Source organism: Rhinolophus sinicus, chromosome 14 (genome assembly GCF_057876585.1).
Source record: "Rhinolophus sinicus isolate RSI-liver-muscle chromosome 14, RSI-T2T, whole genome shotgun sequence".
Classification (NCBI taxonomy): Eukaryota; Metazoa; Chordata; class Mammalia; order Chiroptera; family Rhinolophidae; genus Rhinolophus; species Rhinolophus sinicus.
This window is the reverse complement of record NC_142514.1, coordinates 182269092-182293621: the sequence shown is the minus strand read 5'-3', so window position 1 is coordinate 182293621 and position 24530 is coordinate 182269092. Positions and strand designations below refer to the sequence as shown.

General features: G+C 56.2%; 1 protein-coding gene and 1 long non-coding RNA gene across 2 annotated transcripts; one reads left to right on the top strand and one right to left on the bottom strand.

The window, feature by feature from the left end:
- Positions 1-169: 169 nt before the first annotated feature.
- Positions 170-20896, top strand: EHD1 (EH domain containing 1). The gene is made up of 5 exons (XM_019737842.3): positions 170-810; positions 4694-4791; positions 15132-15544; positions 18269-18433; positions 18820-20896. Exons 1-5 carry the CDS (start codon positions 407-409, stop codon positions 19342-19344), a joined length of 1605 nt encoding a protein of 534 aa, XP_019593401.1. The 5' UTR covers positions 170-406; the 3' UTR covers positions 19345-20896.
- Positions 20703-23713, bottom strand: LOC141572286 (uncharacterized). Its single transcript, XR_012497631.2, has 3 exons — positions 22867-23713; positions 21969-22071; positions 20703-20831 (listed from the first exon to the last, which is right to left on the bottom strand). It is a non-coding gene; the product is annotated as an uncharacterized LOC141572286 (long non-coding RNA).
- Positions 23714-24530: the final 817 nt, after the last annotated feature.

The window sequence follows — 24530 nt, the reverse complement described above, 5'->3', positions numbered from 1 at the left end:
GCCACGGCACCCAGGCCAGGGGCGGGCAGCTGAGCAAGAGGCGCTCGCGAGATTTGCAATCGGCCAATGGGAGGCGGGGGAGGGAGGACGTGGCGCGGAGACCGCGGGCGGGGCTCTTTCCTCCCCCTCCCAATTCCTTGAGTCCTAGCGGCGGCGGCGCACATGCGCGCACCCGAACGGGAGGACGGGCCTTATAAAGGGTTCTCGGTACAGCGCGCCGTCCACTGCGTAGAGGGCGCACCGCGGGCTGTGCCGTGCGCTTGCGCAGTGTGGGCCGCTCCCCGCCCCCTGCCCTGTTGCCCCGCTACCCCTCCGCCTGCCGGCCGGGCCCCGCCTCGGCTTCGCGCCCTCGTCCAGCTCACAGCCTCCGTTCTGCTCCGCAGCAGCCAGCCCCGTCTCCGGCAGCATGTTCAGCTGGGTCAGCAAGGATGCCCGCCGCAAGAAGGAACCGGAGCTCTTCCAGACGGTGGCTGAGGGGCTGCGGCAGCTGTACGCACAGAAGCTGCTGCCCCTGGAGGAGCATTACCGCTTCCACGAGTTCCACTCGCCGGCGCTGGAGGACGCTGACTTCGACAACAAGCCCATGGTGCTGCTCGTGGGCCAGTACAGCACGGGCAAGACCACCTTCATCCGGCACTTGATTGAGCAGGACTTCCCGGGGATGCGCATCGGGCCCGAGCCCACCACAGACTCGTTCATCGCGGTTATGCACGGCCCTACCGAGGGCGTGGTGCCTGGCAACGCTCTCGTCGTGGACCCCCGGCGCCCCTTCCGCAAGCTCAACGCCTTCGGCAACGCCTTCCTCAACAGGTAGCCTCTGGGGACAAGGGGGACGACCAGGGCCCCGACCCCGCACTCGGATCCCGACCCTCCCGCGGTTGCCCCACTCCCTCCTTTGTCTCCGAGGCCCCGGAGAGACCCTCAGCGACCACTCCCTGGAACAGGGTCCCCTGCCGCTTCCCTTAGAAAACCCATCTGGGGCTCTGGGAGTGGGCGTCGTTGGCTTCCCCGACTTCTGTCACCCCCAGAATTTTCTAGATTATCAGTTTAACTCCCAAAGGTCCCAGCCCCACTTCCCTCAGAACCAAGGGTTAGTCTTGTCTCCATCTCCTTCTTCCAGACTGGACGCGCCTAATTCATTCAAACCACCACCCCTCTTCCTTCAAGGGTTTTTCTTAAGTGTCTGGGAAAATATGGTGAAACTTTTAGCCATTCCCTTTGCTAATGTGATGTGTGCTGTGCTGTGCCTCCCCTGGGACCTGTGGTTTTGTGTAGGAGGAACCGGGAGGATGTGCTGTGGCCTGCTGAGTTTGGGGCAGCAGACAGATGGGGTTAGAACTCTCCTCCCCGAGTCTGTGGGTTTCATGAAGCAGCCTCAGGCGGCGTCCCTGGGCCCCCTGAAATGAAATATGATTTGGACCCTGAGTTCCTCTCTACACTCCATAGGAGTTGCCTTAATCTAGTTGGGCCTCAGTTTCCCCAGTAAAATGGGTGAAATCTGACGTCTCATGATGAGGATAATCCTCCAAGATTCTGTGTTGCTATGAATGAAACGCATTGGCCTCCTCTCTCAGGAGTGCAACAGCCAAAGCTCACTTTCCTCTAAAGGAACTTGGAAGTGCTCGTCAGTGTTCTTAAAATCCCTGCCCCCACCCCCGTGGAGCATCCCAGGACTTCACAGAGCTGCCCTCTCTGCCACCTCCCATTCAAGGAGTGGGGCTGGGTAAGAGCCTAGGAAAGAATCCTTGATGCTTGCCGTCTAGGTCTCTGCCCTGTATGACCACATTCCTTCTCGGACACTGTCCAGCCGCTCTGCCCAGGGAGCACCAGCTTGCCCCCACCTCCAGGAACAGAGTTGACCTTTAACAGAGAAGACGGGCAGGCTACTGTTGTCTTTTTGCCCTTTTCAGGCTTTTAAACTCATTCTCCTGGTGTTTTTTTCCCCCTTTTTCCTCCTCCCCCACCCCCACTCCGGTTCAAGCTGTTGTTTCTCAGTCTAGTTGTGTAGGACACAGCTCCCCCACCCATGCTGGGATTATGAGCCTTGCGGAGCGCTCCCCCCAGCTGAGGCAGCCAGTTGTCAGTCATCGGTCAGCCACTCATGGCAGCTCATGCCGGCTGCCGTCCGCTCACGCTGGCCACCGTCCGCTCATGGCAGCATGTGGTAGTCCACGGCAGCACACAGCAGCCCACAGCTGCTCACGCTCGCTGCTGCTCCTGGCAGCACAGCATCCTGCGACAGCCCACAGCGGCTCACACCGACCTTCGGCTGCTCACGGCAGCCCAGCTCCAGGGAGAGCTGTTGTTCACAACTTTAGCTGTAGAGGGTGCAGCTCACTGGCCCATGTGGGAATCGAACCAGCAACCTCAGCGTTAGGAGCACAATGCTCCAACCGCCTGATCCACCGGACCACCCCATTCTCCTGTTTTTTTAGCTGATAGCATTTGTGTGTTAGGGCCAGAGTTGAGTAAAGCTCCTTGGTGAGACTCCTGAAGAGGCGTGGCCCTTTTAGCCTGGAGCCTTCCTCTGGACAGAGGATGCTGGTGTTTTAGAATTATTGTGAATGTACGTAGGGGATTGGCTCAGACTGTTGGCTGGTGGGCGTGGTGCGATCTTGTGGAAAGTTTGGCTGCTATGCTGGGAATTCCAAGCATTATTAGTTCTCTACTTTTATGCAGAACTTTGGGGAGCTAGAAGGAAGGGTAGGTATAGCTCCCTTGACGGTCCTTAGGTCTCCACTTCTGCTTGTGAGAGAAGACCTTTTCTGAAAGGAAAAACGGGCATATGGCCTGTTTTCTGGATTTGGAGACCTAAGGTTTCAGAGCTGGAAGGGATCTTATCCATCTAGGCAACCCCCACCTCGTGGGTTCAGTAAACCACGGTCCCTGTGCCAGGCCGATTTGTCTGTGGAGCTCACCCAGCAGTGGATACAGCTCTGATTGTGTGTGCAGCCAGCATGGCTTCTACCCAACACAAAGAGAAAGTCAGGAGTGCTGGGTCCCAGACAGGCACTTTGATGACATTGGTGCCACAGGATGTGACAACCACACTTGTTTCCTTTTTGCCACCACCTTATCCCCAGAAGGTCCCCAAATTCTAATGGCCCTATTGAAAGGGGCCTTGTCAGCCAAAGATGGGGTGGGGCATGGGTTTGCACGGGAACTGAGTCCTGGAGCTGTGTCAGCCTGTGCCTCCCCACTAGCCAGGGCACACAAAGGGGGCTCTTCTCTGGCTGACACAGCCTCTCCCAGCGCCCTTGAAGAGACCCATTGAGTCATGAACTTGCCTTTCCGGCCTTTTCCCCCTAAATGGCTGCTCTAAGATTAAAATCAGATGGAGCAGAGGGAGGCAGGGCATAGTCAGGGTGTCCAAAGATCGTGCTGTGAAAACTCATTGCGTAACCGGTACCGCCCCCTTGGAGTTCGAGGTGAAATCTGTGCATCCTTGCTGGTGAGAACATGGGATGGGATGCATCTGTACTGCTTGTACTTTATGTTTTCCACCACACGCCCTGGGCTTTGCAGCGCAATTATTTCTGAGTCCTACAGATGTGAACTTACTCACCAGGCTCATTCGCAAAATATTTCTATGTATGTTACCACCCAGAGCCAATTCTGCTTCAAATCCTTTTAATTCGGTGTTCTCTCCAGGGACTCCTCCCCTAGCAGGAACCCCAGGTCTGGCACGCACTTAATTACCCACGCACAGCTCTGCTGCTCCATGGGGGAAGATGAGGTCCAATTTAGTGCACCGTGCGGGTCAGCTGGATTTGCTCTGTTGTGTTTGCAGGCCACCTCTCACCCCTGGCCAGCTGCCCCTGGCCTGTGGGCCGCTGGTCACTTGGGGGGTGGTGCCAAAAGGGGAAGCTAATCAGCTCAGATTCCTCCCCGCTGTTGGAAAGGCAGCTTTAAGCCTGCGTCCTATAGACAATGGGTCAGTATTTTCTTTGCTCACAATACCTTTTTCAGAGAAGTTTTGAAAGGAGCCTTTTCTGTGTCCAATCAAGAATCTCTGCTATCAGTTGGGACAGCCCCTTGCTGTCCTGGGCTGTTCTAAGTCCAGGGGGATCTTAGGCACGCACAGCTAAGCCCTCACTCAGGGGTTGCCAGCCTGTGTGTGGCTTCATTCTGCCTGGACCAGTTTGGACAGTCAGAGAATGGTGTCTGTACTTGCCTGCTCCACCACCTAGCCTGTGTGGTCCCCCAGCTTTCACTGGCCACCCGCTGCAGTCCCTTCCCCCAAACAGCTGGGTGGACAGCAAGGGCTGGGCCCAGCAGCATTGGGAAAGGACCATCTGTCTTCGGTGTGTGGAAATGTAGACAAGTGGTTGGAAATTTTAACATGGAGCCCCAAGGTTCCAGTGTCACCCTTTTGCTTCCCTTCTGTATTGGAACAGTGGCCTAGGCTCCTTGCAGTTTTCACTAACATGTCAGCAACTTGAGAGCTGAACTCTTGAACTCCGGGGGAAAAGCTAACGTGAGGAAACTGCTGATGCGGGCCAGTTTGAGCTGCTGGTTGGACTCCAGTTAAGAGAACATGTACAGTTTTATGGCCACCCCTGGAAACAAGACGATAGAAAGCCTCCTGTATGTTCCTTGCTTCAGGAAAGGAAGCAGAGGTGACAGTGGAGCATGGACAGCAGCGATGGCTGCGTCCTGACCTCTCTCTCTTCCGGCTCTTGCTCTTGTGCAGGTTCATGTGTGCCCAGCTGCCCAACCCGGTCTTGGACAGCATAAGCATCATTGACACTCCTGGGATCCTGTCTGGAGAGAAACAGCGCATCAGCAGAGGTAACCGGCTGTGACACAGCCCAGGGCTACTTCCATCTGATGTCTGTGACACATATCGCCAGTGAAGTCTGGCCCCGCCCAAATGAGAACCCATTCTCTACTGGTGTTGTGTGTTCATAGTGTTTCGAGGCCTGAGAGGCAGGGGCTGCTTTCTTCCTTGGCTCCCTTTGCTAAGGTTGCAGGAGCCGTCCACAGCCCGTGTTCTGTGGCTTTTGTGGTTTTTAGCCCCTGGGGCATGCTGGGAAGGACAGGATTGGGAGATGGTGCCTGGGGCTGCCTGGGAGGTCACAGGAAATTGCTCAGTATCTGGGCCCAAGAAACCTCAGCCAGTGCTGCTGACTGAACGAGCCCTTGTCCCCCAGGGACTCTTCACACCCGGAAGCTCACACCTTAGTTGGTGTTTAAAAGCTTTGCCTCCCAAAGCCACATACATTGCTGGTGAGTCTTGCAGGCCTGTGAGAGAACAGTTTGCCTCGGGATGTGTTTCAATTTGCTTAAATGGTGGTCAGTAGCGGCTTCCCTGGGTGCTGTGCACGGCGGAAGGTTTTTGTGCTGAGTATTAGTGCACCAGGCCCATTCCACTTGTGTAAACTCCTGGCTCGATTTTGCCAAGATTTTCTGAAGATCTGGTTCAGGACGTGCCTGAACTGGGTTCTAATTTTGCTGTAACTGCCCCCTCCCCCTTTTGTAGAAAGGAGGGGAGCTCGGGACCTGGAGGAACTTGAGGGCAGGAGGGTGATACGTGGCAGACCAGGAGTGAAGCCTGCAGCTGCAAGTGGGAAAATGGGAAAATCAAACTCAGAGAGAGGTTGAGGACAAGTGACCTGTTTGTTTATCATCAGCTTGCAGATCTTCCCAGCTCCACTTTACCTCTGGGTTGTCCAGTATTGGTGAGCTTTGCAGTTGAAGCCAGCAGCCTTCAACTTGACATGTGGTGGGCAGTGTGTCTGCTGTGGCTGGGGGGGCCGGAGGGGTATTCTCAGTGCCGACAAACCTTGCTTCTCTTCTTTTCCAGGCCTATGGGCTCCTTCCTGTCTATATAGGATGGCATCAAAGCATACTGAGCCTGCTTTATCTGTCTCTAGATCTGCCTTAAACTGTTAAGTTGTCTGCCTGTTGATAATGACACTTCTAGGAGTTCAATGGAGCGAATTTGGGGACCCTTTCTACAAAGGCCAGGGCCAGGTTTTCCTTTCTTACTGCTATTGTTCCTACCTGGTTTTAAGAAAATGCCTAATAAGCAAGTCTGGTTATTTGCCTAAGCCAGGCTAGAAAACCAAATTAGTTACTCTTAAAGGGAAAGACCAGCAAAAGGGAATTGATTCTCAATCTGCCTCCAGGGCTGAGCTTTCCTGGAGGGACTCTAGAGAGCTGTCTTTGGAATGACCCAGAGGAGTAGGCAAAGGGACTTTGCCCAGTGCTCCCAGCCCCAGTTGATACATACACATCTTTGGATGAGGGACATCAGCTCACGAAAAGAGGCTTAACTTCCCAGAATGCCAAGCTCAGTATGGCCTGCAGAGCTGGGTGGGAGTGAAGGTATTTGAGGGAAAGGGTTTAGGGTTCTTGTGGCCCTGTTGTCCCATGAAAGGAAACTCAGAAATAGCTGTTTTCCACCGGTACTGGGAAGTTCCCCTGTGGGTTGTCTTTGACCCTTTAGCTTGTATCTTTAGAAGCTAGCCATCTGAGAAGTTGGGAGTGTGTGTCTGATACATTATGTACCCAGGCCCTGCCTGCTGGGATGTTGCCCTCCCCTACCTCCCCTTCCCTCTGCTTCCTTTCCGTGTTAGCAAAAAGGCAGGCGGTGGTGTCTAAGCTTGCTCTCTGTGACAGGCACCAGAGCAGTGTCTCCGCGTGCCCTCCAGGCAGACAGGGTGCATTTGATGGGGCCAGGTAGGATGCGGCTGGCAGACGGGCCTTCAGGTTGCCTGAGCAGATGGCAGATACCTGGAGGCAGAGGCAAGCAGAAGACACGGGGCTCCGTTAGTGCTCTGCCTGTGCCTCTCCAGGTGTAGCCCCTCTGGGTCCCTGGGCAGCCATAGAAGGCAGCCCCCCCTCCCGCCCCATCAGGGGCAGGAAGAAGGAGGGTGGCTTCCAGATGAGTGCATTGCTGTGATTGGCGAGGTCTTCCTCCTACAAAACAGCAAGACATCAAACTAGCTTTACCTAGACCATGTCTTTCCCTCCATAACCCTGCAGGTCTGGGTTTAAAGTTTTACTAAAAGTTACGAGTTGGGATTTGCTGTGGAATATGTTTGGTGTCAACATGCTGCCAGCAGGAGAAGGGCCATCGTGCAGTACCTCTTAGATGTCCTGGGTGTGGGCTCCAGGGGTGGTGACCACTGGTTGGATGGAAAAGGAGTGGATTTCTCCTCCTTGCAGCCCCACCCATCAGTCATTGCCAAGGTCCCATGTTGCCCTGTCCAGCAGGGGAAGTCAGAGCAGGGCAGCGCGTTCCAGGCTCCCCAGCCACCGCCTCTCTGTTCCCTTTGCTGATAGCATGGAAAGCAGGTGTTTCCCTCTCAGAAAGATAGAGCCAACAGCAACAGAAACCTTGGGGCCCGGGCAAACAGCGTGCATGTCTGTGGTCCACCAGCCTCACTCCCTGGAAATGGAACACCCTTCTGGAAGTTGCATGTACATTAGAGTTGCTAATTACGTTTGCCTCCATTTCCCACCCTATCTGCTGGGCCCCTCCTGACTTTTCCCCCTTTTCCCCATGATCCTCATTGTGTGCAGGAAAGATAAAGTAGGGCCCATGCAGGCCCAGGGAAGTCAGGACACAGCCCAGGCTCTGCGACAGACCCCTAAGAATCACTCCGGGGGTCTCGGGCTGCCCTTCCGTGTGCTAATCTCCTGAATGATTGTAAAGATAGCGTTCTCCTGTGTCAGCAAAGAAGGTGACCTGCCAACAGTGTTCATTCCTGAGTGCTGCCTGTGTGACAGACAAAGGGCATTCCAAAGGGTATCTGGGGCCAGCCAGGCTGATGCCCTGGCTCCCAGGCTGCTGGCTGCCCACAGTCACGTCAGGGTCTTCCCACAGCAGGCGCTCAGCGGAAGCCCCACCACAGGAGTCAGAGACCCTGCCAGTGCACGCCCCTGCCGTTGTCACTGTGTGGCTGCGAGCTGAGCCGGAACTTTTGTGTCTCAGTTTCCCCCTTGGAAGTCATGTCAGCAGGGAAGTGTTTGAACTTGGAGGAGGAGGTTGGAGCCCAGCCAGCCGTGTGCCTGGCTTTCTGCTGACCGTTGCTCCATGGACCCACTCCACATAGTTGTCACAGCAGCTGCACCGCTGAGGAAGCTGCTGCTCTTCAGATGAGGAAACAGGGGCTTAGCAAAGTTGAGTAATTAGCCCAAGATGACACACAGGCTAGCTTGTGTCGGCGCTAGGATTGGAACCCAGCAGAGGCTGTGCTCACCCCGCACTGTCTGAGAAAGGGGGCTCTGGGGTGAAGGAGCCCCTGAGAGCTTGGATCAGACTAGTGCTGACCCTCTTAGCTTATTACTGTGCAGGGCTTCTGAGTGCTCCTAAAATGCTTCTCTCCTGGCCTGAGATCAGAAATGGACCTGAGGGCAATGCTGGAATCTTCTTCCTCTCCCCTCTTCTCTGCTTCCAGCCAGATATTCCCCTCATGGATTGGTACTAGGAGGCCTGGCCAGGGCTTGCTGGTCTCCTGTGTTCTCACTTGCCCTCCAGCTGACTGTCCTGGTTCCCAGACTCCATCCAAGAGCCGGAGCCGGCCTGCTCCTTAATGGTCAGGTACAGCCTCCCCGGCCTGGACCTGGAGCGCTCTGACCCAGAGGTGTCCCTTCCTGCTGACCCTCATGCTGACCACCTCCTGAGATGCCCCACCCCTAAAAGCCCTCCAGGCCAGTGTTTCACCAGGGTTTTTCAGCCCATAGAATGTTCCATGAAGTTGTCCAAAAGCCTTGTTCAGGGCTGAGTGCTGCGTGCCTCCTGGCTTCCCAGCACCCACAACACAGCTAATGACAGAAGGTTCCAGTCCCAGCTCAGTACTTTAGGGGCCAGGGGCCCTCAGGAGTTGCTGCAGCCCCTGGGAGTTGCACTAGTAAAACAGGATAGCAATCCAGTCACTTGTTCTTGTCGGGGGTGCCGGGATGTCCATGTGGAAAGCTCCCGCCCTGGTGCCTGGTGCTCAGATAAAGTGTTTTACAAGTGTCAGCTGTTGAAAATAAAGACACTGGAAAATACAGGAGTTTCCAGACTTTGATGAGGAAGACCTTTTTCTGAGTAACATCCCGAGGAGCTGAGGATTGGGAAGCACTGACTCAGCGGGGTTTCCCTTCGGATTCCAGGTCCTCCGGCCCCCTCACCCCCGCACAGCAACCTCCTGGAAGCCTCCCTCTCGCCAGCGCCCCCTGCTGGTCCCCCCTCCCCCCAGTCCAGCCTGACAGCTTTTGGCCCGGGTTCTCTTTGGGAATGCTGCCGGCTCTGCCTGCCACGGGCGTGGGCCGCTCAGCCCGCGGAGGAGTGGTACCAGCCGGTGCGGGCGCGGGCACCTGTCCGAGGCTGCGAGCCTGGCAGCCGGCTGGGTAGCAGCTGGCCCGAGCGCCTGCACGTTCCGTTTATATTTGGGGTATGAGGCATTCTTCGCAGCGTTAGAGGTGGTCGTTGCCCACACACCCATCTGAATCCGCGCTTCTTGAGTCCAAACTACAAATCCTGTGAGTAAATACTAGCAAACGTTTCCCGAGTGCTTACAGTATGCCAGGCGCCCACTCGATGCTCATAGCAGCCCTGTGAGGACAGACAGCCGCAGAGACGGAGCCTGGCTTGCTAGGGTTATACCGCTGCTTGAGTAGAAGATTCGGGATTAAAATGGGCCTGATTCGAGTCCATCCGTCATCCCCTTGGGCCCCCCAGTCTCTTGTTTTGTTGCTTGTTAGGTCAGGTTTATTGAGGTCTACATTATACATAGTAAAATTCACCCTTTTTCAGTGTACAGCTCTCTGAAGCAGTCATGTAACCACCTCCACAACCAAGTCACCCCAGAAAGTTCCCCGTGCCCCCTTATAGTCACTCCCAGTCCCAGGCAACCTGCTGAGGGTGGTACTTGTCCCTAAAGTTTTGCCTTTTCCAGAATGTTGTAAATGGAATGGTGCAGTATGAAGTTGCGTCTGTCTGCTTTCCCTTCGCCTGTGCTTTGGAGCTTCGTCATGTAATCGAGTGTCAGCGGTTTGCTGCTTCTGTTGCTGTGTTGTCCCGTCCTGTGGGTGCACCGTCATTTGTTATCCGTTCACCTGTTGAAGAGTATTTGGGTTTCCAGTTGGAGGCAGTTTTGAATAAAGCTGCTATAAACATTTGTGTACAGTGCGAATTTTGATTTTAATTTCTCTTAGATAGACACCTCGTTTTCTTGGAACTACCTAGGCGTGGAGAGGCCCCTTTCACCTAATAACCACTGGGCTGTACTGGATAAATCCTTGTCTTTAGCTTAAGGAAGCGCAGGCACAAGTCCTCACAGTGTCGATTCTCAGCCCTTTAATCTCTTTTGCTCTCCTGGGCCCAGCACAAACGAGTTGGAAACGTGTGATGGAGAGCTATGGCAAGAAATATCCAGGCCCACGCAGCTTGAATGGCAGGAAACAGAAGTTGATTGGAGACAAACCCTCTATTGTTCGTGTTCTAGAAACTTGGAATATTTGAAGCAGCTTTTCCCCCAGCTGCTGGAACTACCTGTGTCTGGAGGGTGCTAGCGTAGGACGAGGATGCGTCCTCGGTGCTGGACGGCGCGAAGCGTGACTTGTCAGGAAGGCAGACCCAGTGAGGAGGCAGCAGAAGGGCCCGGAGGGGGCTCCGTGGGAACGGAGCTGAGGTGAGAAGCACGCTTCGGCCTCCTGTCCACACGGCCAGCGTGCTCACTCCCCTGAGACCGAACACAGCCTGATCGGCTCAGCCTTTCTGTTCTCTTCCCCCACCCCCAGGACTCTGTGCGTTGGGGTGGGGGTGTTAAAAGGCACAGAACATAAGACTTAACCATTTTTAAGTGTGCATTTCTGTGGCATTAAGTACATTCACGTTGTATCAATATCACTGCCATCCATCTCCATGACTTTTTCATCATTTACAACTGAAATTCTGTCCCCTTTAAACGCTAACCCCCCATTCCCCCTTCCCCTAGTTCCTGACAACCAGCATTCTGCTTTCTGTCTCTATGGATTTGACTTCTCTAGGGACCTCCTGTACATGGAATCCTGCAGTATTTGTCCTTTGTGACTGGCTTATTTCAATATTTCATAATGTCTTCAAGGCCCAGAACTTTCTGAGCCAGAGCATGTCCCTTCTCAGAGATGGCCTGGCGCTTACTTGTGCTGCAGGGTCAGCCTTTTCTTTCCATGATGCCTGTGTCCTTCATGGGTTACCGGTGTTGGCGCTGTCACTCCTGCAGACAAAGCTCTAGCTTGGCTCCCCCGTCTCTGGGGGTGGGGACAGTTTTCTCTTTGACCCAGGACACTGGGACTTCCCACTTTTGCTGCGGAATTGCTGGGCATCAGATGGTGGCTGACGCCTGATTCAGTGACTAATTGTACCCTATCACTGAGGCTGACCTCTAGTGTGTCCCAAAGCCTGAAGGCTCACTGCCTTGGACAGTGCTGGGTGCGTAGAGGTGGGGCACAGGCAAGCTCATCCCTGTACTTGTCACCTGCCTCAGATCTCCAGGCTCAATGGTGGCTGTGGCCGCCGGGCCAGTTGCATGGACTTGATGCGCTCGACGCTGCAGCTTGGGTCTAGCCCTTAGTGCCAGGTGAGGCCGAGTGAGGCGTAGGTGGGCTGGGGGGCCCTGGGTGGGCCTGGCAGTGGCTGCCGCCACCTGGTTGTCCATGGTTATACACCTATGACGACATCACACAAGCCTGAGTGTTGAGACCTTTTCGTGACCTGTGAGTGGACTTGGCCAGCCACTGTGTCTCCCTCACCAAAAGTGTGAGCGTTTTCCATAATAAACAGGAAATTTTATTCACCTGCAAAATAATGAACTTAGCTCTGTTGGCTCCGTTGAGGTGTTGGTGAGTAATTGGGTGTGCAGTGGGGGGCCACTCAGCTCTGGCTGGGGGCTTGGCGACCTGTAGGCAGTGACTGATGCCTCACTTCTCCTTCCTCCTCTGTTCTGTCTCTTTCCCGTTGGGGGAGGGGGAGTAAGGCCACATGGGTGGAGTGTGGGGGTGACCTCAGCTCCCTGCTCTGTCCTCACTCCTGGGCCAAAGCTAACTTGGGCTCGAGCCCAGCCCGTCAGGGCGCCCCTATTCCCAGCGCTTTTTGCTTTGGCATCGCCGCCTTCCCAGCTGTGTGACTCTGTAGTCGTATGAACTTGTGTTGGTCTGAGGACAAACAGTTCGATGAGGGGAGATGTTGGGCTTCATTTTTGCAGAGAGGGAGCCGTGGTTCAGCACTGAGTCATCACTTTGCAGCGCTGACCTGCCATTCCCAGAACCGGCCATATAAGGCGCTGGCGGGGTGGCCCAGGCAGGCTTTGCTGCCTCCCAGATGGGTGCGGGCCACCGTTCCCTGCCGCTTCCCTCAGCCTGATCCTGAGCCTTCCTTTCTGGTTTTCTGCTGACTGCTTCCTCTGGACGGCCTCTTCGTGGCTCTAGCAGCCAGTGCATGGTGTCTGGGGTCCTCGGGGGCTTGAACTTTGGAACCAGCACCCTGTGAGGTGGCTGACGACTATCACAGCAGTGGCCTGGCACTTGCTCCATGCCCTGCCACACTGAGCACGGGGAATCTGGTAGTCCTGCCGTGGGGCTACCAGAAGGCTGCCCGGGCCTCCAGAAGGCTGATTGCTCCCCTGCCCAGGCTCAAGTTCAGAGTCACAGTGGCTGTGCTGTCCCCAGCTCCACCTCTCCTCCACCCTGTTAAGAAACCCCGGTGTGCTGGGGTGGGAGACGGTTGCACATTTCTGCCCTGGAGAGGCTGCCATGCTAAGTGGACAGAAGCAGCGGATTTGGGGTCTTCCTTAAGTTTCGGTGTCTTGCCATAAGGGTGAAAGCTGGCCTCTGGCCTCAGAGCCAGGCCTAACATTTGTTGCTCTTATTTCCTGAGCAGTGATGCAATCTCAGGCTGCTTGTCCCTTGTTCCAGTGCGCCTTGTCACCTCTCCCCTCGCTTGTGCTTCGTCCGACTCACGGGAGTCATTCCAGTGCCCGGCCCTGTGCTGGGAGCCCGACGTCACCTTATGTGACCCTCCCATGATCTTAGGAGGAGGAATGGGTTTTTAAATTTCACAGATGAAGAATGTGTAACTCAGAAGTTCAGAACGTAAGGTCACAGTCAGTGGCTAGAGCTGGGAGTTGAATCCAGAGCTGTCTTATTTAAAAGTCCGTGTTCTTTCTGAGTGTCCGAGTGTGGGGAGAGGCTGAGAACACTGCTGCGTTTAGGCACACAACAACTCTGAAACAAACTTGAACCTGGGGGGGGCCTGTCAGCCAGAATGTTTATCTAACCAGGCAGGGCTTTACCCCCAGGCACAGCCCCTAGTGTTCACTGTTTATCTTAAAACCCTGGTGGAGGGGGTCAGGTGCCCGGGCTGTGGGCTTGCATTCAGCCCAGGGGCTTGGCAGGCCGGGGAGCAGCCAAGTACCACCGCTGTGATGAGTGATTCCGCAGGTTCCTTTCGAGAGGGACGGAGAGGGCTGCCCTCCACGTGGCACTGTAGGTCGCTCTGGGCCTTTTCTCGACATTTTGTCCTTTTCTTTGGTCTTCACCTCTACCTACTACTTTTCTGTCCCCGCAGTCTAGAGAATGCATGTCTGGATCCCCACGTGGCCCCAGGTTGGGAGTACAGGAGCAGGCTGTGAGGCGAGGAGATGGGTTGGTCCCGTTTCTGGGCTGTGTCCTCAGCTCCTCTCTATAGAGTGGTTTCTCTGCTTATTCTCCAGAGCCTGACTGAGCTCTGGAAAGGACTCAGTGGTGCCTGAGAAGGCCAGTCTATATTTGGTGGCCTGTGGGTAGTGTGTGAAGACCAAGGAGACAGAGCCCAGGGACAGGGAGGCTTGCCCAGAATCACCCAGGCAGGAAATAGCAGCGCAGGGGCTGGGACCCAGGATTTCCAAAGACTCTTAGGCCATTGTTTCCACATGGGTTCCGACCTTTTCTTAGGATTCCTGAAAGGTGAGAAACAGTTTTCATTTCTTCTGGGGGCAGCGGAAGAAATGGAAACATTTTGAAGGGCATAATTGTAAAACAGAATACAAATTAAACCACCATTACAGAAACCCCAAGATCCACTGGCTTAAATCAGACAGCCGATAGTTTCTGTAAAAAATAGCCGTCCAAGGCCATCCTGGACGTGCAGCCTTCGTCTCTGAACCCAAGTAGCCACTCCAGCTCCTGTCATCCCATGTGCATTCCAGTTCTCAGGAAAGCGAGAAGGACAAAGGGGGCTCATACTCTTTTTCCTGTTCATTTCAGCTGCCAGAAAGCTGGGGGGGTGGGGGGGGGGTGAATCCAGCTGAGACTAGACAGTTCTGTTATTAAAGGGAGAATTCCAGTCGGCAGTCTCTGCCACAAATGGCACTGTTCACCAGAGGACCTTCACTGGTCGGTGGGAACCAGTACTGAATGGAGCAGAGAGCTGGAGTTCAGTCAGCTGCGTTTAAGACCTGGAGAAGGAAGTGGTTTGTCGCACTTCATAGGCTCGTTGTAGAGCAGACGTTAGCAAACTCTTTCTGAGGGGTCAGAGAGGTAATATTTTCGGCTTGCAGGCCTTATGGTTTCTGTCGCAACAACTGAACTCTGCCGTTGTAGACAGAAGCAGCCATAGGCAGTACAGCTGAGGGTGGCTATTCCAGTATAAGTTTGTTTATAGAAACAGGTGGTGGGCCAGATTTGGCCCCCAAGCTGTAGTTTCCAGCCCCTGTTGTAGAAAATAAATGAGATTCCTGCAGAACGGGGAGCTTGGTGTGTAAGCACTGGACAGATAGCAACCACAGGTAGTGTTGCCATTATTGGTTGTCTCTGCTGTGCCCGGGCACCTGGGTGGCAGCTGGCAGCCGCACCTGCGTCTGCCCTCACCGCATGGTGCTGAGCCACGCTGCTGGGGTCTCCTCCTTACTCCTGCCGTAGTCTGACCCACTTTAGAGCGTGGGCTCTGTGACTTCCTTTGCATTATTTATTTTCTAAGCACCTCTTAATGCCAGGTGCTGCATGGGTGAGGGCGCTCCCATGGTGGGTACAGAAATGGAGATGACCCTGCCCTCAGGGTGCTGTGCTGTGCACGTGAATACATTCTGGAAATTTAAATGACCCCAGGCAGAGAGGTACTAGGCCAAGTCAGAGCCGTCGGGCCCCTGGGGCCCCGGGCTCACCCTGTCTTCCCGCAGGGTACGACTTCGCAGCGGTCCTGGAGTGGTTCGCCGAGCGCGTGGACCGTATCATCCTGCTCTTCGACGCCCACAAGCTGGACATCTCAGACGAGTTCTCGGAGGTCATCAAGGCCCTCAAGAACCACGAGGACAAGATCCGCGTGGTGCTGAACAAGGCCGACCAGATCGAGACGCAGCAGCTGATGCGGGTGTACGGGGCCCTCATGTGGTCCCTGGGGAAGATCATCAACACCCCCGAGGTGGTCAGGGTCTACATCGGCTCCTTCTGGTCCCACCCACTCCTCATCCCTGACAACCGCAAGCTCTTCGAGGCCGAGGAGCAGGACCTCTTTAAAGACATCCAGTCTCTGCCCCGGAACGCAGCGCTCAGGAAGCTTAATGACCTGATCAAGAGGGCGCGGCTGGCTAAGGTAGACTGGGGGGCGGGGTCTGCTGCTGGGCTCGGCGTAGGGGGCGCTGGGACTGGCTAAGGTAGACTGGGGGCGGGGCCTGCTGCTGGGCTCGGCGTAGGGGGCGCTGGGACTGGCTAAGGTAGACTGGGGGCGGGGCCTGCTGCTGGGCTCGGCGTAGGGGGCGCTGGGACTGGCTAAGGTAGACTGGGGGCGGGGCCTGCTGCTGGGCTGGCTGAACGGGGCCTCAGGGTTGGTCTGCCTTTTGGAATGCCCCAGACCAATCCCTGCAGACCCCTGGCCACACCCGCACTGTGCTGTGTCTGAACCAGTCCTCTCTTTGCACCTGGGGGCGCAGCCTTTTCTTAACTGAGATTCTTAATGCATATAAACCCCAAACTGGAAGGTACCACTGTAACAGTGGACAGCCTGGGGAGTGGGAGTGGCTGAAGGTGCAGTTCAAGGCCTCCTGGGCTTCCCTCCCAGCTCTGTTGAGCACCAAGGTACACTCAGCACGTGCTGGGCGCTGGGACTGACAGGTCCCCAGCCTTTTAGCACTGGCCAGCGTCTGGGGGAAAGCAGAACACAGAAGGAAAAACAAAGCACGATTTATTGGTAGTGTCTTGGGGAGAACACAGCCTGCTGCAGAAGCAGACCACTGGGGAGCTATCCTGGTGGGTGGGCCAAACTGGGGGCAGGGATCTCTGGTGGGAGCTGATGCTTAAGCCAGGATAGGAAGCTAGTGGAAAGATAGGGTGCGAGCCTGTGGGCCCAGAGAGAACGCTGGGTGGCTTCAGCCCCCAGAGGCCTTGTAGAACCATCCCTACCCCTCCATGGAAGCATGGTGCCCACTGGCATCTGCAGGAAGCATCTGAATTGCTCTCGAGTTTGGACTCTCAGTGCCTGGCCGAGCACTTCAATGAGACCCTGGGGTGGCTGGGGCTGAAAATGAAGGTTAATGCCACCAGTGGACCCTTCAGGCACAGAGGAACAGAACGTGTTCCCTGAGGGCATCTGATTTTGAATACTGCCAAGTCTTGAACCTGCCCAGGTAAGTTTTCAGGCCAGGTCAATGCACACGTGAGGATCACGCACCATCATGGCACAGAGCTTGGCTGTCAGCCCGGGCTGGTCAGTGATGGCAGCCAGCAGAGTCCCTTGTGCAAAACGGCCACGGACAGCAGGGGTGACGCAGAGGAGTGGGAAGGTATTCTGTGAGTGTTACGGCTTCGGCGAAGGCCAGTGAAACAGCCACTGCAGGCTCCTGAGTATCGTAGAACTGAGGAATGGTGCTTCCTCTCTGGGAGACAGGCTCTGTCCTGGGAGCCAAGGGGGACCCCGAGGGCCATGCCTCCGGGGAGACTACTATGGACAGAACACAGTGGCCCAGGCCACCCCACACCATCTTGAAGCCTGGGGTCAGGGAGCATGTACCCTGACTAATGGGAACTGACCCTTCATCCTTTCCCCCCGGGCGGTCTCCACCCTGGTTATCCAGAGTGCTCATGGACCAGCAGGTCGGAGCTTGCTAGAAGGTAGGTTCTCAGGCCCCACGTCTGCCCTGCTGAACCAGAGTCTGCATTTGTACGTAATCTCAATGATTTGTATGCATAACGAGGTTGCAGAAGCCTGCTCTGGAGACTACAGGGCTGCACTTTTTTCTAGATATTTCACCTCTAGAACCTTCCTGGTGAGTGGAGCTGGTTCAAAGAAAGGAACCCATAAGGAAACCCGAGTAACTGGCTCCTGGCCTGAGGGAAGGACTGAGGGATATCCTGAGCCCAAAAGGGACCAGGTAGTGAATGGAGAAGAGACCATTCCGGCCCCTGCGCAGGCCACAGGGAAGGGCAGCTCCCCTCTCCCTGCCCAGCCCCTCTCCTGGCAGGGTCGCCAGTGCTCTGGCCCAGCCTCCTTCCGGGACAGAACAAAGGGCAGACTTTGGTCCCTGCCTGTTCATTTACAGAAGTGGTGTGTAATCGCCTGGCCCTTGGGCATATTGAGTCACCATGCTTGGGAAACCCCGTGGTCTCCAAACTTGCCCCCCACCTGCTGGTCCGAGACCATTTCCTTTTCCTGGAGTGAGTGGCTCTCTCTGCGCCAATTCATGCTGGCCTGTGATGGGCAGAGTGGTGGCTGCACTCTGTGACAGGCCTGCTTCCCTCAGGCAGTTCTCAGCTAGGCCCTGGCCCAGGGCTGACGGGGCCATGCCAGTGGAAGGGATTTGATGGGGTGGAGTCTGGGGGTGGGGGCGAGGCAGGCTGGCTGGCTGCAGCCCTCCGTGACTGGACATTGCTTGGCAAGGCAGAGGATTTGGAGGGCTGGTGCCCTTGGAGGGTTGCCAGCATTACTGGCCGGCTGTGGGGGAAATGAAGGGTGTGCCGCCTTGAATTGGCAAGTGCCTAAGCAAGGTATTAAAGCTAAGATAAAGTTCGAAACATCTGGGGAAAGCCTTGTGGAATTTTTCTAATCCTTAGTCATCCCTGGGACTGTCATGATGATAAAGTGGCGCATAACTCAGGCCATGTTGGAGATTTGTCACCTGGTCATCAGTGTCCACACGTTTGCATATGCAGGACGGTGGGGCCCTGCACCTCTGCTGCGGGGGTGGGGGGCCGTGTGCAGAAACTAAGACCATGGGCTTTGGAGTTTTTCTGGCCTCCCGGGCTATAATCCCAGCTTTCTGGGGCTACACTCCTGACAAGGTGTCCAGGAAGCCCCTGACGTCTGCCCCTCCCGTCTCCACAGGTCCACGCCTACATCATCAGCTCCCTCAAGAAGGAGATGCCCAACGTCTTTGGTAAAGAGAGCAAAAAGAAAGAGCTGGTGAACAACCTGGGAGAGATCTACGCAAAGATCGAGCGGGAGCATCAGATCTCCGCCGGCGACTTCCCCAGCCTTCGCAAGATGCAGGTACAGCCGTCCCAGCTGGTGGCCCCAGTGGTTCTCCAGGGGGCGAGGCTTCCCAAAGTGGAAGCAGCTGCACCCCACCCAAATTGGAGACATTGACCCGGGTCCTGACACTGGGAGGGGAATGTGGTGAGTCAGCCTGGGTGGCGGGGGGAGGACGGGTTGCCCGGCACGCTGGCCTCATCCCACAGCCCTGCGAAGGAGAACTGCTTTTGCCTCTGATGCACAGATTGGGGAGCCAAGGCCCAGCGGGTTAACTGAGTTGCCCGAGCTCTTAAGCAGCTGTGACTCGGAACCCGCTTTCTCTTGGGAACCCTTGCTTTGCCCACTCCGCCTGGAGTCCGGGAGGGGCCTGACCCACCCTTCGCCTTCCTGCCCGCCCGCCACAGGAACTCCTACAGACCCAGGACTTCAGCAAGTTCCAGGCCTTGAAGCCCAAGCTGCTGGACACAGTGGACGACATGCTGGCCAACGACATCGCCCGGCTGATGGTGATGGTGCGCCAGGAGGAGTCCCTGATGCCCTCCCAGGTCGTGAAGGGGGGCGCCTTCGACGGCACCATGAACGGGCCCTTCGGGCACGGCTACGGCGAGGGGGCCGGTGAAGGCATTGACGACATTGAGTGGGTGGTGGGTAAGGACAAGCCCACCTATGACGAGATCTTCTACACGCTGTCGCCCGTCAACGGCAAGATCACGGGTGCCAATGCCAAGAGGGAGATGGTGAAGTCCAAGCTGCCCAACACGGTGCTGGGCAAGATCTGGAAGCTGGCCGACGTGGACAAGGACGGGCTGCTGGACGACGAGGAGTTCGCCCTGGCCAACCACCTCATCAAGGTCAAGCTGGAGGGCCACGAGCTGCCCACCGACCTGCCCCCACACCTGATCCCACCCTCCAAGCGGAGGCTCGAGTGACCACCCAGCAGACACTGGGGGGAGGGGAAGGGGCACCAGTTCTCAAGGTCCATAAAGACTGAGTGGCTGTTTCCTCAGCTCTTGGAAAGGAAAACCACCATCTTTCTTTTCAAGCTGTTCCTGGGCCCAGCAGGGGAGGCAGGGGTCATACTCGTATGTGAATGATGGAATTTTATGCACAAGAACTATGGATATTTTTAATATATAACGTTAGAGGCAGCCTTCTTTCTTGCCTCCTCCTCCGTCTGACAGGCCCACGCCCACTCGCACAGTCTGCCTTCCGCATCCTTGCCCCCTGCTCTGGCTGTGCAGCATGTACTGCCACTGTGGCCGCTCCCAGCACACCCCTTCTGGCATTGCTGGGCCCTTGGGCCATGTGTAGACAGAAACGACCCGATCGCATTGGTTTGTGAGCTGCCTGTTGCTTCTCTGGGCCGTTGACTTCCTCTGTGCTCCCAGATTCAGGTTCTTGTGCCTCCCTCTGCCCTGCGACCCCTGTGCACAGAGCCTACTCTTTGCTCTCAGACCCTCCCACCCTTCACTCAGCAGTCACAGAAGCGAGGCCCTGCTCCCTTTTGGGGGCTGCGGTGGGGGGTGGGTGTGTGTAAGAATCGCCTTGCAGAAAAACATATAAGCTACTTTTGGTTTTGTAAGTGACACCTTTTATACTTGACCGAATTTTTCAGTAACTTCCTAACCACTTGTTCAGAAGCTGTGATTTTTGTCTCCTTTCCCACACTCCAACCAGGGGGCAGCTCTACCCAGGAGCCATTAGACGGTGCATACAGAGCTCACCCCGCCAGGGACCCCAGAGGTGTGTTTCCTGCTGCACCCTCTGACTTTCCTGGAACATTGTGGTATACCTCTCTGCGCCACCCTTGAGTGGGTGGGTGGTGGGTCCCCATGAACCTGGGATGGCTCGGTGCTCCAGCCCCAGTCTAGTGGCCAGACAGAGACCCTACCCTCTGTCACCAGTCCTTACCCTCTGTCGTCCCCCTTCAATTCCCATGGAAGCCCTCCCCTACCTTCTTCCCCTGAGTAAAGGAGGGTGGCACGTGACTTGGATGCCCTTCAAACAAGCCCCTCCCCAGGCTGAGCAATAAACCTGAGCCAGCGAGCAGCCAGTTCAGGCCGCCTTACTGTTCTGCCTTGGCCAGGCTGTCCCAGGACAGCCTCGGGAGCATGGCCGTGCTCGCTGGCCAGTGGTTCCCGCCAAGGCCAGAGCCAATCGCAGAGCCACTGGCAGGGGGAGCAGGCTTCCCACCAAGCACGCCCACAGAGGTCTCAGGGACTCCACTGACCTCTTCGACCCCTGCCCACGCTCCCAGTGCTGCTCTCCGGGCCTCTGTCCATTGGGTCTGAGTGGCAGGAACTGGCCTGGTTACGTTCAGCCGGCCTCTGCCCAACATTCCATATGGTATTAGGTGAGGATGGGGGCGCTTCGTCGCGAATTCAGTTTCAGGTGCCAGTGGCTTATCCATGCGCACCTATGGGAAGAAAAAGCAACTAAGACAAGAATTTTTCTTGCATTAAAAAAAGTCATTGTGTTGAAGCTGGCTTCTGGTGCTTCGTTGTCTCCCAGGGGCCTGCTCCCCACAGTGCCTGCTGGGGAGCTGGCAGAGCACTGTGGGGGCCAAGATGCCACCAGGGACAGAGTGGCAAGCCTGCTGGGGTGAGGTGGCAGGGACTGCCTTCCTGGTCACACTCAGCTCTGTGGCAGCTACGACCTCCTCGCAATAGAGTGAAGCCTGCAAATGAGGCTGACAAACCCTTTGCGCTGGGTGGGAGCTGAACAGTAGTTTGTTTGAGGAGAGGGTGGGGTGAAGAATTTGGGAGAACCTCTGCTGACACGACTATGCTACCTGCCCTGGGGTCAGGGAGAAGGTACCTGCCTTGTACGATCTTCACAGCATCTCTTCCAACCTGGGCCCCACCCTCGCCGTGGACAGACAGGTGGGCGCCCACGGGGCTCCTGGCACTGGGAGGGGTTGACTGGGCTGGGTGCTAGCTAGCCCCAGGGTGGTTTAGAGACAGCGAAGCTTGTACTCAGACTGTACAGACCAGCCAAAGTACAATTACTAAAGGTGGGGCCAAACGTCACAGATAGGGGAAGGGATACTTTGTACCAGCAGAGGGGAGGGTGACAAACTGGGAACTGGTGTGCCAAGGAAGGGATCAGCCGTGTGCAAGCAGGGTGGAGCGTGCTCCGGGCACACTTGTGGCAGAAGACAGTATATGAACCGGTGCTTGCGGGTTCTGAGGGCCAGGTTGTGTGTGCCAGCTCGCATGGCAAGCATCTGGTCTGATGGCCGGTATTTGATCGCCAGCCTTCCTGGTGCCACGAGGAGGTACCAGCTCACGGTTTTCCCTGTGCTGGGTGTACCTTGACCCTCATGACCAGGCGAGTCAGTGTTCTTCCCATTTCACAGCCGAGAACCTGAGACTCAAGACGGCTTGAAGAACAGGTACTCAGGATGAGATTCAAACCCGGTCTGCCCGACTCCAGGGTGTGAGGCCCACCGGGTCTCTAATCCAAAGTAAGTCTTCAAAGGAAAAACAAAGTTCACAGCTCACACCCCCACCACCAAAGTCTGCAGCTGTAGATTCAGATTTGAGAAACTCACGTGGAACATTAAATGCTGTCACTCCAGGCAGGAGGCCTGAAGGCTTGGCGCAGCCCCTCAAATTTCCAGGGGTCACTCAAGAGGTGGAATATGCTTGTTCAAGCTGTGAACGCACCACGAAAACAGAACTTAGGAGTTCTCATGGAAGGTGAGAGAAGCACTACCTGGCCAGCTCTGCCTCCTCTGAGTCCACCACACGGGGGCTTTGCTGCACACCCCACACCCGGGGTGGCAGGGTGGGGGGTGAACACCCTAAGGCTGCCTGCCCCAGGAAGTGAGGGCTGATCTGAGAGTGAGGCTTGAAGGAGAGGCCGAGGACAGGTGTCTGCCCCCCTCATGCCCCAGAGCTCAGGCCTCTGGTTTGAGTTTTACAGGCTGGAGAATCCTCTACCGGCTGTGATGGGAACTTAGGGAGGGCCAGTGTTTGTGGACAAAGGTGTGGCCACCCTGGGGATAGCACCCGCTCCTCACCCCCTGCCCAACTCCCTAGCTGGCTGGGATGCTGGGTGAAAGGCACCCCCTTCAGAGGCTGGGCACAAGGCAGCTGATTCCACCCAGCACCCAGAGCTCCTTCAGGAAGAGGCCTCTGGGACCATCTGCCCATGTGGCACCTCAGAGCCCAGGACCCAGGAAGCAAGGGGCCCAGCCACTGCTTCTGAGCCCCGACACAGCAGCTCTGAGGTGCCGTGTGAGATCTCATCAGAATAAGCATTTCTTTTGCTCCTTAGTAAACAAAAATGTTACCATGAATCTATTATGTCAAATGGGGTGGTCGCAGAACTTGCCCAAGGCCACCAGTCTGTGACAGGGTTAAGACACCCAGCCACCAGTTCTGCCCCTCAGCATTTGAACCACACAGCACAGGTCTCAGGTAGACAGGCAGGGGTTCGAATCCTACCTGTGCCACTCACTGGGACTGCTGTCCTCTCCCCTCCTGAATCTGTTTCCTCACGCGCCAAATGCAGACAGGAATCCCTGCTTCATAGGGGCAGGGCCCCTAGGGTGCCTGATTCGAGAGGCCACCTTTGCCGAGCACCCCAGGGCAATTGGTCAGGGTAGGGGTAAGGGTCGGTGAGGGGAGCCCAGCACCCCACCCAAATCACAGAATAAAGAAAGCAGGACCCACCCTTCCCCGAAGCAGCTCACAGACTTGGTGGCGCCCTTGGGCCAGAGAGGTGGTGTCCAGGGGGCTTGGGCCTGGCTTCCTGTGCGCCCAGAGGGATTGCTAATGATAAAACCACATGGGGCTGCAGCCTTTGTGGAGCGTGGGAGCCCCTATGGCGTGTTGGAGCAGTACAGAGAAGGTTTTTGGAAGAAAAGCCAGGATGATGAAATCACCATATGTCTACTCATTTGGGACTTTGGACTTTTTAGAGGACACAACACTGGTGTGCTGGGGTGAGCGGGGAAGTGGGCCTGTGGGGCTGCCAAGGACTAGTTTGGGGAGTGAGACCCCTGAACCCCACGATGTCCACCAGCCCTCCCCAAAAGCCAGCCCAATAGACACACTCTTAAATAAAACCTGGAACCTGAGCAGCAATGCAGCTCCCCCAACCTTCAATGACATGCTCTTCGTAGAGACAGCTCCAGCGACTGCTGGTGGCTGTCCCATGTACCATTTGCCCTTCACACCTGAGCTGGGGCAGTTCTCCATTGTGTACAGACAGCAGCCCAGAAAGAAGTGACCTGCCCAAGGCCACACACCTGGTCGGCAGCAGGCAGGGCTGTGTGACCCCACAGCCAGCCTGTCCTCGTTCCCTGGCTCCGTGAGGCAGGAGTAGGGCACGGAACTTCTCATGTGGCCAAGGTCAGGGTGGCCGGCCATTCTAAGTAGCGCTGCAGGACCATCTGCTGAGAGTGGCTTCCCGAGGCAGGACTGGGAGAGCATTGGGGCTGAATCTCCACCTTGGGGCAGAGGAACCACAGGCGCGCTCCGAAGGCCTAAGATGTGGCTGTGGATGTGACAGACCCCTGAGCCTGCCTCTGTGTGGGCCACACCCAGACCCAGAGAGCTATGCTCTGGGGGTCAAAAAACCGGGGTCCCTGCCACTCCCTTGCACTGGCCTCTCACCTTCCCCTCTTTGGGGTCCCCCACTTATCTGAACCACCCTCTGTCTGCTAGGCCTGGGTCGTTGAACTGACCGTTTCTTTTTCTCACCATCCAAGGCCCTTCACAGAAGCCTACATCAAGGCCACCTCAGCCTGGCCTTTCTCTGGCCCCTGTCCCCAGTGTCTGGGGCCATATGCTGCCCTTCTGCTGCCAGGCACTGGCCTAGGTCTGGAACCTGGGGAAGGAGCTCCAGGCTCATACCACCCACCTCCCACCTCCCCAGCCTGCCAGTATTAATCTGTTAAGGGAGGGTAATAATAACTCCCTCTGGCAGGGCCCTTGTGAAGACGGCAGATCTGCAGTCACTTTGAAATGCGAAGGACCACAGGAATGAAGGTGCACTCACCATGATCCGCTACCCCCAGGGCTCAGTGAGACCTGGTGCCAGCACCTCAATACCAAAGGGGCTGGGAGGGGAGAGCCGGTGCCCCTGCACTTGGGTGAGCCTCCAG

Bases quoted from the DNA above. Each gene is read 5' to 3' on its own strand.
- EHD1 (XM_019737842.3), top strand. From the start codon at position 407: ATGTTCAGCTGGGTCAGCAAGGATGCCCGCCGCAAGAAGGAACCGGAG. The intron at 811-4,693 runs GTAGCCTCTGGG...GCTCTTGTGCAG, and splicing joins GGCAACGCCTTCCTCAACAG to GTTCATGTGTGCCCAGCTGC. The intron at 15,545-18,268 runs GTAGACTGGGGG...CCGTCTCCACAG, and splicing joins AGAGGGCGCGGCTGGCTAAG to GTCCACGCCTACATCATCAG.